Source organism: Temnothorax longispinosus, chromosome 12 (assembly GCF_030848805.1).
Source record: "Temnothorax longispinosus isolate EJ_2023e chromosome 12, Tlon_JGU_v1, whole genome shotgun sequence".
Classification (NCBI taxonomy): domain Eukaryota; kingdom Metazoa; phylum Arthropoda; class Insecta; order Hymenoptera; family Formicidae; genus Temnothorax; species Temnothorax longispinosus.
The window spans coordinates 8,819,881-8,832,065 of record NC_092369.1 but is presented as its reverse complement, the minus strand read 5'-3'; the positions used below and the strand labels follow the sequence as shown (position 1 = coordinate 8,832,065).

General features: G+C 39.3%; 1 protein-coding gene across 1 annotated transcript; it reads left to right on the top strand.

Annotated features, from left to right (window-relative positions):
* Positions 1 to 300: 300 nt before the first annotated feature.
* Positions 301 to 6,047, top strand: LOC139822724 (uncharacterized). The gene is made up of 3 exons (XM_071794677.1): positions 301 to 370; positions 4,333 to 4,373; positions 4,878 to 6,047. Exons 1-3 carry the CDS (start codon positions 301 to 303, stop codon positions 6,045 to 6,047), a joined length of 1,281 nt encoding a protein of 426 aa, XP_071650778.1.
* The last annotated feature ends 6,138 nt before the right edge of the window (positions 6,048 to 12,185 follow it).

Here is a 12,185-nt window from a genome sequence, read left to right as displayed (position 1 = left end):
AAATGTAAATCATCTCGTATATTCGCAATCTAGACACCAATAACTTTTGTTTACACTTCCGCGAAACATCATTTTATTACGCTTCAACACACACACACAGTCCGGTTTTACTATCGCCTGCGATTTTTACAACCGCGAAAAACCACGTTCGATTCGGGAATCAAATTTATACGCTAACATTTCGGGAACAAGTAATCGCGGTATAAACTACTTTTAGATTTCGTCGATCCGAACGCGAGTTTTCTCACCATCGTCCTTAGAAATTCGTCGCAAAAATCATTTCGCCGAGGACCCCTCATCATGAAAACGGGAACGTCGAAACGGCACAAGATTGCGGGATCCCTCGCCGTTTACGGTGTTTCGCGCGACGGTAAGTTTGATTGTCGACGGTTGCAATTTGCGCGGAACTGTCAAGATCGCGAGGACTGTCGCGCGAAAATACGCTTGAGATTTGTGCGCGGCGCGAAAAGCCAGGCGAGAGAAAAGTTTTTATTTCGGCATTTGCGAAATCGAGTTCTTCCCGTCGACTTTCTCTCCTCGTGCTCTCGCGCCATCAGCACCGTCGTTCTGCGTCTCGTCGTCTTTGCCATTCTGAGATGCCGTAAAACAATGTCGACGTATGAATCCGCGAAAGAGGTTTACGAACTTCTGAGCGTGCCCGAAAGTGCGTTGTTCATGACGAATGGAAACGTGTCAAGGCACACGCAGACGTATTATGCAACAATATTTTGTCGCGTAATCTCATTGAATTATAAGACGCATCTTTATTTGAAAGTTTACAAGCATTTTAATTTACCGGCGAATCAATTTATTCACACGTTGTGATTAAAAGTAAAATTTCTACAAGCCAACATTTGTTATTATCTCGATACTCAATCTGTTATTCATAATTTTGGACGCTAGTATAGCAATTCAAAATGGACTATATTTTTTAATGATTACAGCTTGAGAAACATAAAATATTGTTTCCAAAAATTCTAGTTTAATTTACTTTCTACTAAATTCTGAATATCACCAAAATTCGTGTGTGTGTGTGAGAGAGGTTATATAACTCTTCCTAATTCTACACATGTATGCTGATTTTACGATTTGTACATCTAAATATGAAAACATCGGATAGTTTTACAAGCGAAATCGCACTTAAATTACGGCTGCATGCGAATTTCACGAATGACAACGCAGTTTGTTCACTGTTTTAATTAGCAAGATCTATTAATTATTCATATATTATGGCGAAGTCGGCCTTATTGGGAGAAAAGAACAAGTTTGCAGGTGCATATTTTCGATTTCCTCGGGGACTGGTTTAGTGAAAGTAGAGAAACACGAAAGTTTACGATATGTCTGCCGGATTTTTCGATCTGAATAGAATAGATCCAAAATATCGTTCAATGACCAGAATTTCCGTTTGTTTTAATTTAAAATAACAGATTCACAGACGTGCTACAACGATATCTTTTATTGCATTTAAAGATAGCTAGAAAATCTAATTAGGTATATTTCTCGAATGTTTAATACTATAAATATATTAATAAAAGGTCACACAAATTAAATTTATTGTCGATTACAGTAAATTGCAGATGAAATAAACACGGTTTTATTTTGTGTTTATATGCCTTTAATTTGTATGAGAGAATCTTTTAATTTCAAATATTTAATATCTACAATTATGCTATAGACAATTTTAGCACAGGAAGAATTGTCTGAATATTAAAACGAGATCATACAGTGAGCAGAGAAAAGGACAAGATTTTTTCCGCGTTATATTGTTACTAGTGCATAGCACATATACTAGCTTCTGGATAGTAACGGTAAATGCAAAAGGGAACTTGATCACGAGGAAAATAAGAACCGCGGAACCGCAAAATTTTCCATAAAGCTGTCGGCACGCATTCTTTCCGCGGTCGCTTCCGAAGCTCGCGCTCGTGGGAGCGGTCGTGAGAAGAAGAAAAAGGCAACAAAGACGCAGTATTTATAAAGAATCCTAACGACTCCGTAATTAGTGTAATTACGGAGCCGTGTCTTGCGCGGTCTTAATGCTCACGTCACTCGAAACGCGTTCTCTCTTCGTAATTCCTTCTAATGTATCTGCCGGCGAAAAAGGGCGGCTAGGATCCAGCCCCAGGACCGGAGGAGGAAGGAGACCTCCGGCGCTGCGACAGTACGACTGCAGTATCTAGATCGAAGCTGTGCTCCGGTTGCGAACGAGAAGGATCCTCCTCGACGATTGCCAGCCGAGAACGGATTACCTCTAATCTCTGACATTAGCTCCCGCTCTGCATCGACCGTGCTTCGCGCGCTCCTACAGGAATATGTCTCCATTTACTTTCTGTTCTTTTTCTCGGCACCTCGCTCGTGAATACCCGAATAAAAAGGATGACGCGGATAAATCTTGGCGGCGCCTGCTAGCGGACTCTCAGTGGAAATCCTTTGGAAACTGCTAATTATGAGAGGGCGCCTGGCCAGCAGCTAAATACGCGCTTTACCCCGCTTTCAAAAGCGATAGCCCGTTTGAATCGCGTAGCTTTAAGAGAAAGCTCGTTTCTCTGTCTGTGTCCATGCTGTTTCTCTGAGTATAATTAACACTTGTAGTAATGATATTGCTATTCTTGAAGCGCGTAATATTCGACAATCTTGTTTTTAAGAATGCAAGTAATTCGAATTTAATTTTCTTATTTCTTCGCGTTAATTAATCATGCATATATTTAAATCATTCTTTATTACTCATCATATATTTAAAGTATGTACTTACTTTCTGTCATATTTAATAAATTTTATTGAAAGATATTAATGCAACATAGCATTATCTGTTTGGAATTTTAAGCTTAATTTATTAAGATTTTTTATTACAACCGCAAATGTTTTAAAGAATCGAATATTTTAACAGCTTTAGTAAACTTATTTGCATTGCTATTAAATTTTACTGTCACTATTTTTATTACGAACGATACACAAAAATAGACTACGAGCAATGCGTCATCAACTCTACAATTATGCTATTTAAGCAAGAAATCACGCATACTTCGCAAGAATCGTTGTACGATGAGTCCAATTAATTCTCAAGTAAGGAAATTAGGACTGTGAAACGGCGCGCAGTTCTCACAACGCGCTCAACGAGACGTTGCTAATTGTCGCCGTATGGTTACCGATTTATTGCCCCAGACTAGCGTACTACTCCGATGTCTAAACTGTAAGTAAAAGGGCAATTAACGGTTGACCGCGACAAATAAAGCAACTAGAAAGGTATTAACGCAGGTGTCTGTTATAGTGTTAGGTAATGCGTCTCCTGTGCCAGTCACCGGCAGATTTATATGCATGCGTCGTCGCTAAAGAAATTTGTGACAACTTCCTTGTTACTTTCTTTTCATGAAATAATAAAGAAGTAAGACGCAATGAAAAACGTTACTTTTTGATCTTTTATAGATGTATAAAGAACTTTATATCGTATAACAGTATATGATTTTTTAATTATATCGCGTCTTGCGTGTAATAATTTAAAAACAATATATAGCTTAAATATAAATTTGTCTCTATTAATATTCTATTATTTACCTGGATATATATGTACATTTCGCTAATTTTCGCTAATCTAAATAAAAAAAATTCTAACAATTTGCATTATATTCTCTTCTCTATTAAAAGTACATTAGTCGATAAGATTGTATAATCTGGAGCATGATTGTGAAGCATATTTGCCTTCTACAGATATATGCATGGACTGTTATATCTCGGACGTTGAAAACAATTGTGTGATATGGAAATGACATTTCCAGATACTAGAAAAAATATCGTTGGTGATAGCGACTCTACAAGTGCAGTTCAATTAAAAAAAAAAACTTTCTATGACGGCCAACAATGGAAACAATAAATCTTTTCACTTGCATCATGTTAACAAACGTACAGACAAGAGCGTTATTTTAACTTTAGCTTACACAACATTTTGATTCTATTTTTCGAGATTCGTTTATTCTTGATTTCTGTATGTATTATAGAAAATTGTGTAAATCATATTTTGCATAGCAATTATTTTTATAAATATATTAAAAATTCCAAAGAAGTTTGTTTATTAAATAAATCTTATATATACCATGAGAGAATAACTTAGACTGTCAGAAGATAACTTATGAATATTCTTCTGCGCTGATCTACTTAGCGAATTGCCTCTCGAATCTTCCTTGCATGATCAATTGCATCATTGAGGAAGTTTGGGAGTTTTAGAATGTGATGGGTCCAGATCAGAGGGCGTGTTGCAGCGAATATCTAGTGAAAGTAGTTGTGTCGTCTGGCGTCGCCGTATAAAAACCGATGAATCTCGATGATATGAAGCACATTCAGACTCATCTCCTCACAGCACGTTCACCATGAGGGCATTCTTAGTAAGTAGTAAAATTTTTCGTCAAACTTCTTTTCTCCGGATATCTTAATAGCCGCGAGTGTACCATAAGAAAATAAAGTTTTACTGTTTGTCATAAGTATATTAAGTAAAGAGGTATAGTTTTTCAACTTCCACAATTTTTTTTATCATTAGCGGATATAAATTTTTTTTCTTGTGTTGTAACATGATTGTGTCTGACTATATTTATTAGAACATTAAGAACAAAGTATAATTTTGTTTAATATTATGTCTTGTCTAGATATTGAATTTTTAGTTAATCACTTGCCATTCTCAAATCTATATCTTAATCATGCAAATACATGTCTGTGAATATAATCCCTACTTTCCACAAATTACAATATGATGCGTCGCCATTTATTATATTAATAGAATCGAAAAAATTAATGTTACTGATTTCTATAATAAAATAGGCACCTCGTTACCAAAAAATACAATCTTTTTTCTTAATAACAGACACAAATAAATGACAAATCATTGCTTACAGATTTCGTTACTGTTCGCCGCCGCCCTCGCCGGTGATGCGTCAGAGAAGAAACATGACAAACGTGGCCTTCTACACGGAGGATCACCGATATATGGACATGGCGGTTACAACTCCCACGGTGATGCTGTGTTGAATGGAAACAGATATGGAAATGGAAATGGATATGGATATGGATATGGAAACGGATATGGAAACGGATATGGAAATGGATATGGGAACGGACATGGACACGGATCCGGACACGGATCCGGACACGGACCCAATTACGGACCTAATTACGGACCCAATTATGGATCCAATTACGGACATGGACCCGGTTACGGACACGGACCCGGTTACGGATATGGGCCCGGTTACGGATATAGGCCCGGAGGAATTGGTAATGGAATCGAATTCATAGGAGGAGTGCCGAACGGTCACGGAATATATGCACCAAGTTTCGGCATCGGTGCGGGACCCGGTTACGGACACGGACCAGGTTACGGATACGGACCAGGTTACGGATACGGACCAAGTTACGGATACGGACCAGGTTACGGACACGGACCTGTACACATTCACAAAACGATCGTGAATCGCCTGGTTCCAGTTCCCGTTCCTGTACCTCAGGCCGTTCCCGTCACTCGCAAGGTCCCTGTGCCGGTCCCGCATCCTGTACCCTTCGAAGTAAAGCGTCCCGTCCCCGTTCCAGTGCCCCAACCAGTTCCAGTTATTGTCACCAAGGCCTATCCCGTTAACGTACCTCGCCCGGTTCCAGTGCCAGTACCTCATCCCGTGCACGTAGCGCACCCGGTCCCAGTTCCAATCGGTCCGGTCCCAGTAGCAATTCACGCACCAGGCTCATTTTCAATCTCTCAATCCATATCTGATCCATATCACATTTCGGGGGTATCCGCTCAACCAATCGGTCCCATCCAATCAATCGGTCCTCAACCCATACAATCGATCGGTTCTCAACCCATACAATCAATCGGTCCTCTCGGGATTGAAGGAGCCAATGGAGGAGCCGGCGCATTATTGGAAGGTGGACAGAGTACTGGATTTAGCATTTCCGGTGGCATCATAAACGGTGGTGATGACTTGGGCTCCATAGGCTCGGGACTCCAATTGAGCGTGGACTCCGACAGCGAGGGATATTCTTACCCGGTACCGGAGAAGAAATTCTTTTAAGCGAAACATTCAAAAGAATCTGTTACAGGCGACATCTCTGATTTGCACGCCGACGCGATACATCTGCCGTTTTCGAGACCTCGGATGTACGGTACGCGGCTGGCCCGAGTCACGCCACACCCATTAATTTCGCGTTTCACTTGATATTTATGGATTCGCACACTGCGGAAGGTCCGCGCGCGAGGTCGTGACCTCGATTAAAATTCCGCCTAAAACCGTAAAACGAAAAGGATCGAGGTGCATAAATATATTGGCGTTTACTTTCGTGTTTTCGACTAGGGAAGGAGAAAGTGTTGCATTTTGAAGACGTGAAAGTAACACGATGCGAAATCCGAAGAGATGAATAATCATGCGAGCGCGCGATAGATAAGAAATACGACGATCTGTTTGATATTTCCTGTTATGGTAATCCTACGTAGGCAGGAGAAGATTGCTAACAATTCTTTCAAGATGTATCGTTCGCACGTTTACAGTTGGATCGTATTCTAAGCATGACGCAACCAAACATTTGTAACTATTTATTCGTCTATCTTATATCTATGAGGATATACAAAAAGTATATCTCCATTGTATATCATGGAATACATTCAGGCAATTATAAATAAATTCAAATAATTATAGATATAACTACAAACTGTTTTATATGTCTGTGAAAAGAATATACTTTGAATTACTCGACTTGTTAATTTAACTAGCACTGATTGTTTCCTTCTTGATACGATACCCTTATACCAGAATCCTCTCGTAAAGCAGCAACTACACGCGATATGGATCCTGCGGGTTCGAGATACGCGAGTAGATTTACCCCGATTCGAAAGTGATTAAAGTTGCTACCTCCTTACCCGCATCGCATCTCAAATTGCCGAAACTTTGACCTTGTGCTTTAGCAGACTCGACAACCACATAACCGTTTCGTACAGCCTCCGGCTGTGATCTCAGCTCCGTAGGTATTCGGGTGCCCAATTCGCCATGTTTAACTTACGCGTGTACGAGTATCACAAGAAAAATATAAAGCGAGAAAGTAGTTTGCATAGAATACTGATGATGTTTTAGCAACGTTAATAAATTAGAGCAAATTTGCTCTTACTCTAACTATCTTATTCTTTCTCATTATCGACGTCGATTATTATATAAATTAAAACTTTTAATTTGAATTACCGTAAATTCGCTTGCATATGTGTAAAAGATATATTAACATTCTATCGGTAGGACCTTCGTGTTTAGCAAACCTTTCCTTCGTCTCGCATTGAAAAACTTGGATGTGCTGTATATACTTTTTCAGTTGCCTACCGTCATCTTCGTAATGGTATCTGTAGTCGTAGAAGACGTACGTGCCTCGCTCACAGCAGAATCCTACCCTCCGAATTCAAGGTAAGCTACTAGTCCTTATGTATATAAGGCGTCTCAAAATAACCATATTTTAATAGGGCTTAAAAATTTGACGATAACTTCAATATAAAAAAATAAATAATTTTTTAGTCCAGTGAAGATTAAAAGAGATATTTTAGCGAATTAAGATTCTAAAATTTTAAACAAAGTTTTGCTCTTTTTGAAATATATTTCAGTAAAATTTTGACGCATAAAATTTTATTTATTAAGATATTTAATAATTTAAAATTAGATTTAGACGAAAATCATGATCTGCTACATTTTATTTAAAGTCTTCAAATAAGCCAAAGAAAGATAATATGATCAAGATACGTGATTTTCTCTTTGAGACATCCTGTACAGAAGGGCAAGTACAGATATACACGCAGGTTCCCTTAAAAAGCTCCACCTGCTTCGCAAACACATCCACTTGTAGTTACGTACGTATGTGCTTCCTCCTCCTTTCCCTGCTGGAAAACCGGCAGTCACGCACTATTTTACGACTTTCGCCAGGCCTCTGAATTAACCCGAGCTTTTCCGGGTACACGGATGGTCCTTTATGCACCCTCCGTCCAGAAATGAAGTGCATTCCTTCTATCTGCGGTGAGGGTTACGGTGTCGTTAAACCACCGTCACTGATATCACTCTGAAATATCTCTCTTACTGTCCCCAGTAAAGTAATGCAGTACAGAGAAATCTTATATTACGATACTACAAACTTACATGCAAGAGTCTGCATATTAATGTTAAAGCTTAATATGTAAATAGTCACTTTAACTCTTCTTATATTTAAAGAATTAGAATACAGGCGAGAATACATAGAGAGAAAGTTTTAATAATGACGAAACGAACGTTTCTGTTAATTTTATCGTTTCTTCGCATCCCGTGATAAAAGTTATTTTTGTTCGAACAATGTACAAAAGACAGAGACTATTGTATTAGATTAGTATTAGAAGATTATCAAATGACCTAATTTATGTAGAGCTTGTTAATTACCACAGATTTATTAATAGCACGCGCGTGCATGTTTGTGATCATTTAGGTAATAATAATTAATGCATACAAGTAAATCGCAGACAATAAACGGACACCTACTCTCGCGTGCAATTATAACAGCTGCAATATTATTTAATTACCAAAAACGGCACAGCCTTCGCGAATTCGAAATGCGCTGAGGGCACAGCAGGAGCGGAGCTAATTGTGAGCATTTATCTAATGTGAAGGATTTACAGACGATGTAAATTTATTCGCGAGACCCCTCGCTTAATTACGCAGATTCCAAGGCATCTCTCGCAGCACCCCCTCGCGCTACGTAAGGCGCGTACCGAGGAAAAACAGAAATTAGTCTCGTATTACCGCCGAGATGTTTGCAGCAAATAACGTTCTCGCAGAAATGGTCCCGCTATCATTATCATTTACGGTATGTTCTTTACGATCCATCATTAAATGTATCCTATAGCGCGGAAATTCTTTTCATGGGCCCGCGCTTTATAGTACGCTCTTATTGTTTGATACATATACGCGCTTTTAGATATACACGAAACAGAGCTCCGCGTTCGCTTTGTTTACGAGCGCGCAGCCTTGAACGATAAACGTCACGAAATTATTCGTGGAAAGGCGATGAGAGAGACCGTCGGGATCCGCCGGACTCGCGGGCGCCACACCGCGCTTTTTTTTTTTTTTTTTTAATGAAATATCGGTGAGACGATAAATAGCGTACCATTCAGGTTTCGCAGCGCGAGTCGCGTAATGTAGCAGAACGGAGCCGAAAAATTGTTGCCGCGATGCCGCGACCGGGGCAATTCGAGCCGGCAAGTCGTGCACCGTAATGTGTTAATGACACGGGATGAAAACGACTCGTCTAGCGGCGATGAATCATTCTGAAATACGAGGAGCTTCGTCTATTTAATTACGATATCGCAATTTACCCGCGTAGCAGAGCGTCCAACAGAGCGTCGCGCGAGAAAGGGAGAGAAGCTCGCTCAAAATCTTTTTCCTTGAATTTTATATCGGTAGTTAACGCGGCTGATATATGCACATAACGCTTATAAAGCCATGCGATCTGCTGCTTTTTTTCTTGTTTTTTTTTTCTAAAAACGGTTGTCTGCCTTAAGCTCGCCCGGGCTCGTTCGGAGTTTTATGTCGGGGCGCGAACCCGCTATTTACGATCGCCATTTCGCAAGCATCGGACGCAGCGTTTTTCTCCACCGGACTCACAGTCAAACGAATCGGCAGTTAATGTCGATATTTTTGAGCATCTTGGCTCCAGCTGACTTTTTATCGCGACGTCGACCTCGGACACCGAGACGATAGCCGCGCGCGACTGCAACGATGGCGCGAAGCCGCAGTTCTGGTTGCAGCGTCGTAGGCTGCTCTCGGCCGTCGATATGGCACATAGCGACGAGAAGCGAACGAGAAGTGCCGTTTTATTGGTTGTTTTGAAACGGTAAAACACACCGTAAACACGCCGTCGCTGGACTCGTAAACAATGAAACGGCATACGTATGAAAGTTACAGGATTAAACGCCAGCCGGATTATCGATTAGAATTTATACGGATCGTTATACGGCCATAGAATATCGTGTGTCGCTGACAAGATGATACACTGCTTCTCGTTTTGTAAAAACAATGAACAAGAATCCTGAGAACGGATTGGAACGCTTCGCCGATTTTTCTCTTTGCAATTCTATAGCAAGAAATTGACGTTAATATTTTAACCTCGATCAGTTGCTAGTTCCCTAACTCGAGAATTTATTTAAATTATATTTGCGATCCTTTATCGTTATATAATATATGCATACATCAGCAAATTGCAAATTCTTGCTAGCGTCATGTCTTGTCGACGCACCGATTAAAGATAAACCAAGTACCTAACCAGAATCCGACAGGACCCTACATTTATCCTGCTCTGTATGCGGTAACCATCCTGGGAGGGCATGCTTTATCATATATTCAGCAGACAATCGTCGGAATGCTAATCTTCCGTATCCCCTTATTCGTAAAATTAATGACCTGTTAATGACTAATGTAATGATTTGATTTATATGTCATTTGGATATGAATTTAATTTTGATTCAATTTTGATTTAGCAAATTAAAAAAGTAAAATTTAGCAAACATGTATAAAATAACGTTATTCTCAAGCTCTCTCTCTCTCTCTCTCTCTCTCTCTCTCTCTCTCTCTCTTTCTCTTTTTTCTTTGACACGTCGTACTGGCTGTCACAATGTTTTAATTTTCTTTAAAAATATTCTTGATTACACCATCTGAAAAGTTATTAAAATATCTATGTATTATGATAATGTATCGGAGTTTACACACACACACACGCACACACATCGCAGCCGCGCAAAATTTCGCTGACGTATGGAAGGTTTTAATGCAGTCTATCGTAACGTTTGACATTAATAACGAACTCAAAGAGACCTCGATAATATCATTTATTCCGTATAATCAGGAATATCCCGATACCACATTGAAATTTGTTGTACGTTTATAAATATTTGGCACATCTGAAACAGTCCGTGAACGATGGAAGCTTTATATCGCCGTTTCATAATAATTCGCAGCATTGCGGAAACGAGTTAATATATTGACAGGTGACCCGTCTTCCAATCTCATCCCTCTGCTTCGAAAGCAAATTACTCGACCAAAGCGAGGAAATAGCGAGGGTTGCATTGAAAGGGTCCTTCCTGTCCACGACACGCAATGTCATATCACGTTATTGAGAGCTACTTGTCACTCCCTGCTTTGCCGTCATAGCAGGACGGGTACGTCCATGCCGATCATTCAATTAATTCGGACCTCACGCATATATCGGCGATCATCGGTCGCAAGCTCCGCACGACTAGCATTGTCATTTAATAGAGATTTCCCAAGAGTAGTGCTTGCCATCGGTTTCGCGCTCGTATTTCTCGAAAAGCAAATGCGGCAGGTGTTTTACGGCGAATAATTAAAATAAATAATGCTGCACATCTTTGCTAAAACGAATATAGATGATTAACGAATATAGAAATCTTGTTATCTAAATATCACATTGCAACAAGGAGCTAAGAATGTATTTTATGCATTACATTTTGTACATAATAATAAATAATATTAAAATTATTTTGCAAAACAGTATTAATTTGCAGTATGAACTGCAATAATTATTTCGATGTGTGAATAATAATGATCAAAACATTAAATTATTAATGAATATTTTTACTTTTTACTTTCCATCCAAAAATTTCGTGTGGATATCTAATAAAATTTTGTCGCTTATTGCGATAAAATAATATACTGAAACTTTTCTCGAAACTTATCTTTTTAATTCTAAGAGATTAAGCAAAATCTTTTAATAAATAATCTCATTGAGGAACAATTATTTTACGCATTTTTATTATCCAATATATAATTGTATTTATGATTATCTTACGTAGTTTTTTCATTATTTTCGAGAGGAGCTGTTCCTTAAGGGATACTCAATTTCTCAATTCCTGCTGGAAAAAGGGAGGAAGTGGCCATCGACGTGACCCTCGAACTATTGTCGTTCCTATCGCATTCACCGCTCGATGCAGTCTAGTTTCATACGAGCGTGATATAATAGCACATAGAGAGCTGAACGTGCCGGCCGTTTGACTGGCAGCAGTGCAGATTATTGGCCTCGTGGGTCACAGGCCTTGTACCATTGCCGTTAGGCGTTCATTTATAAATGTCGCCGTTCTGACAAAGAAATTGATTACGATTGTCGTAGATAATCATCGATACTAACTCTCGTCCAGTGACCACAGT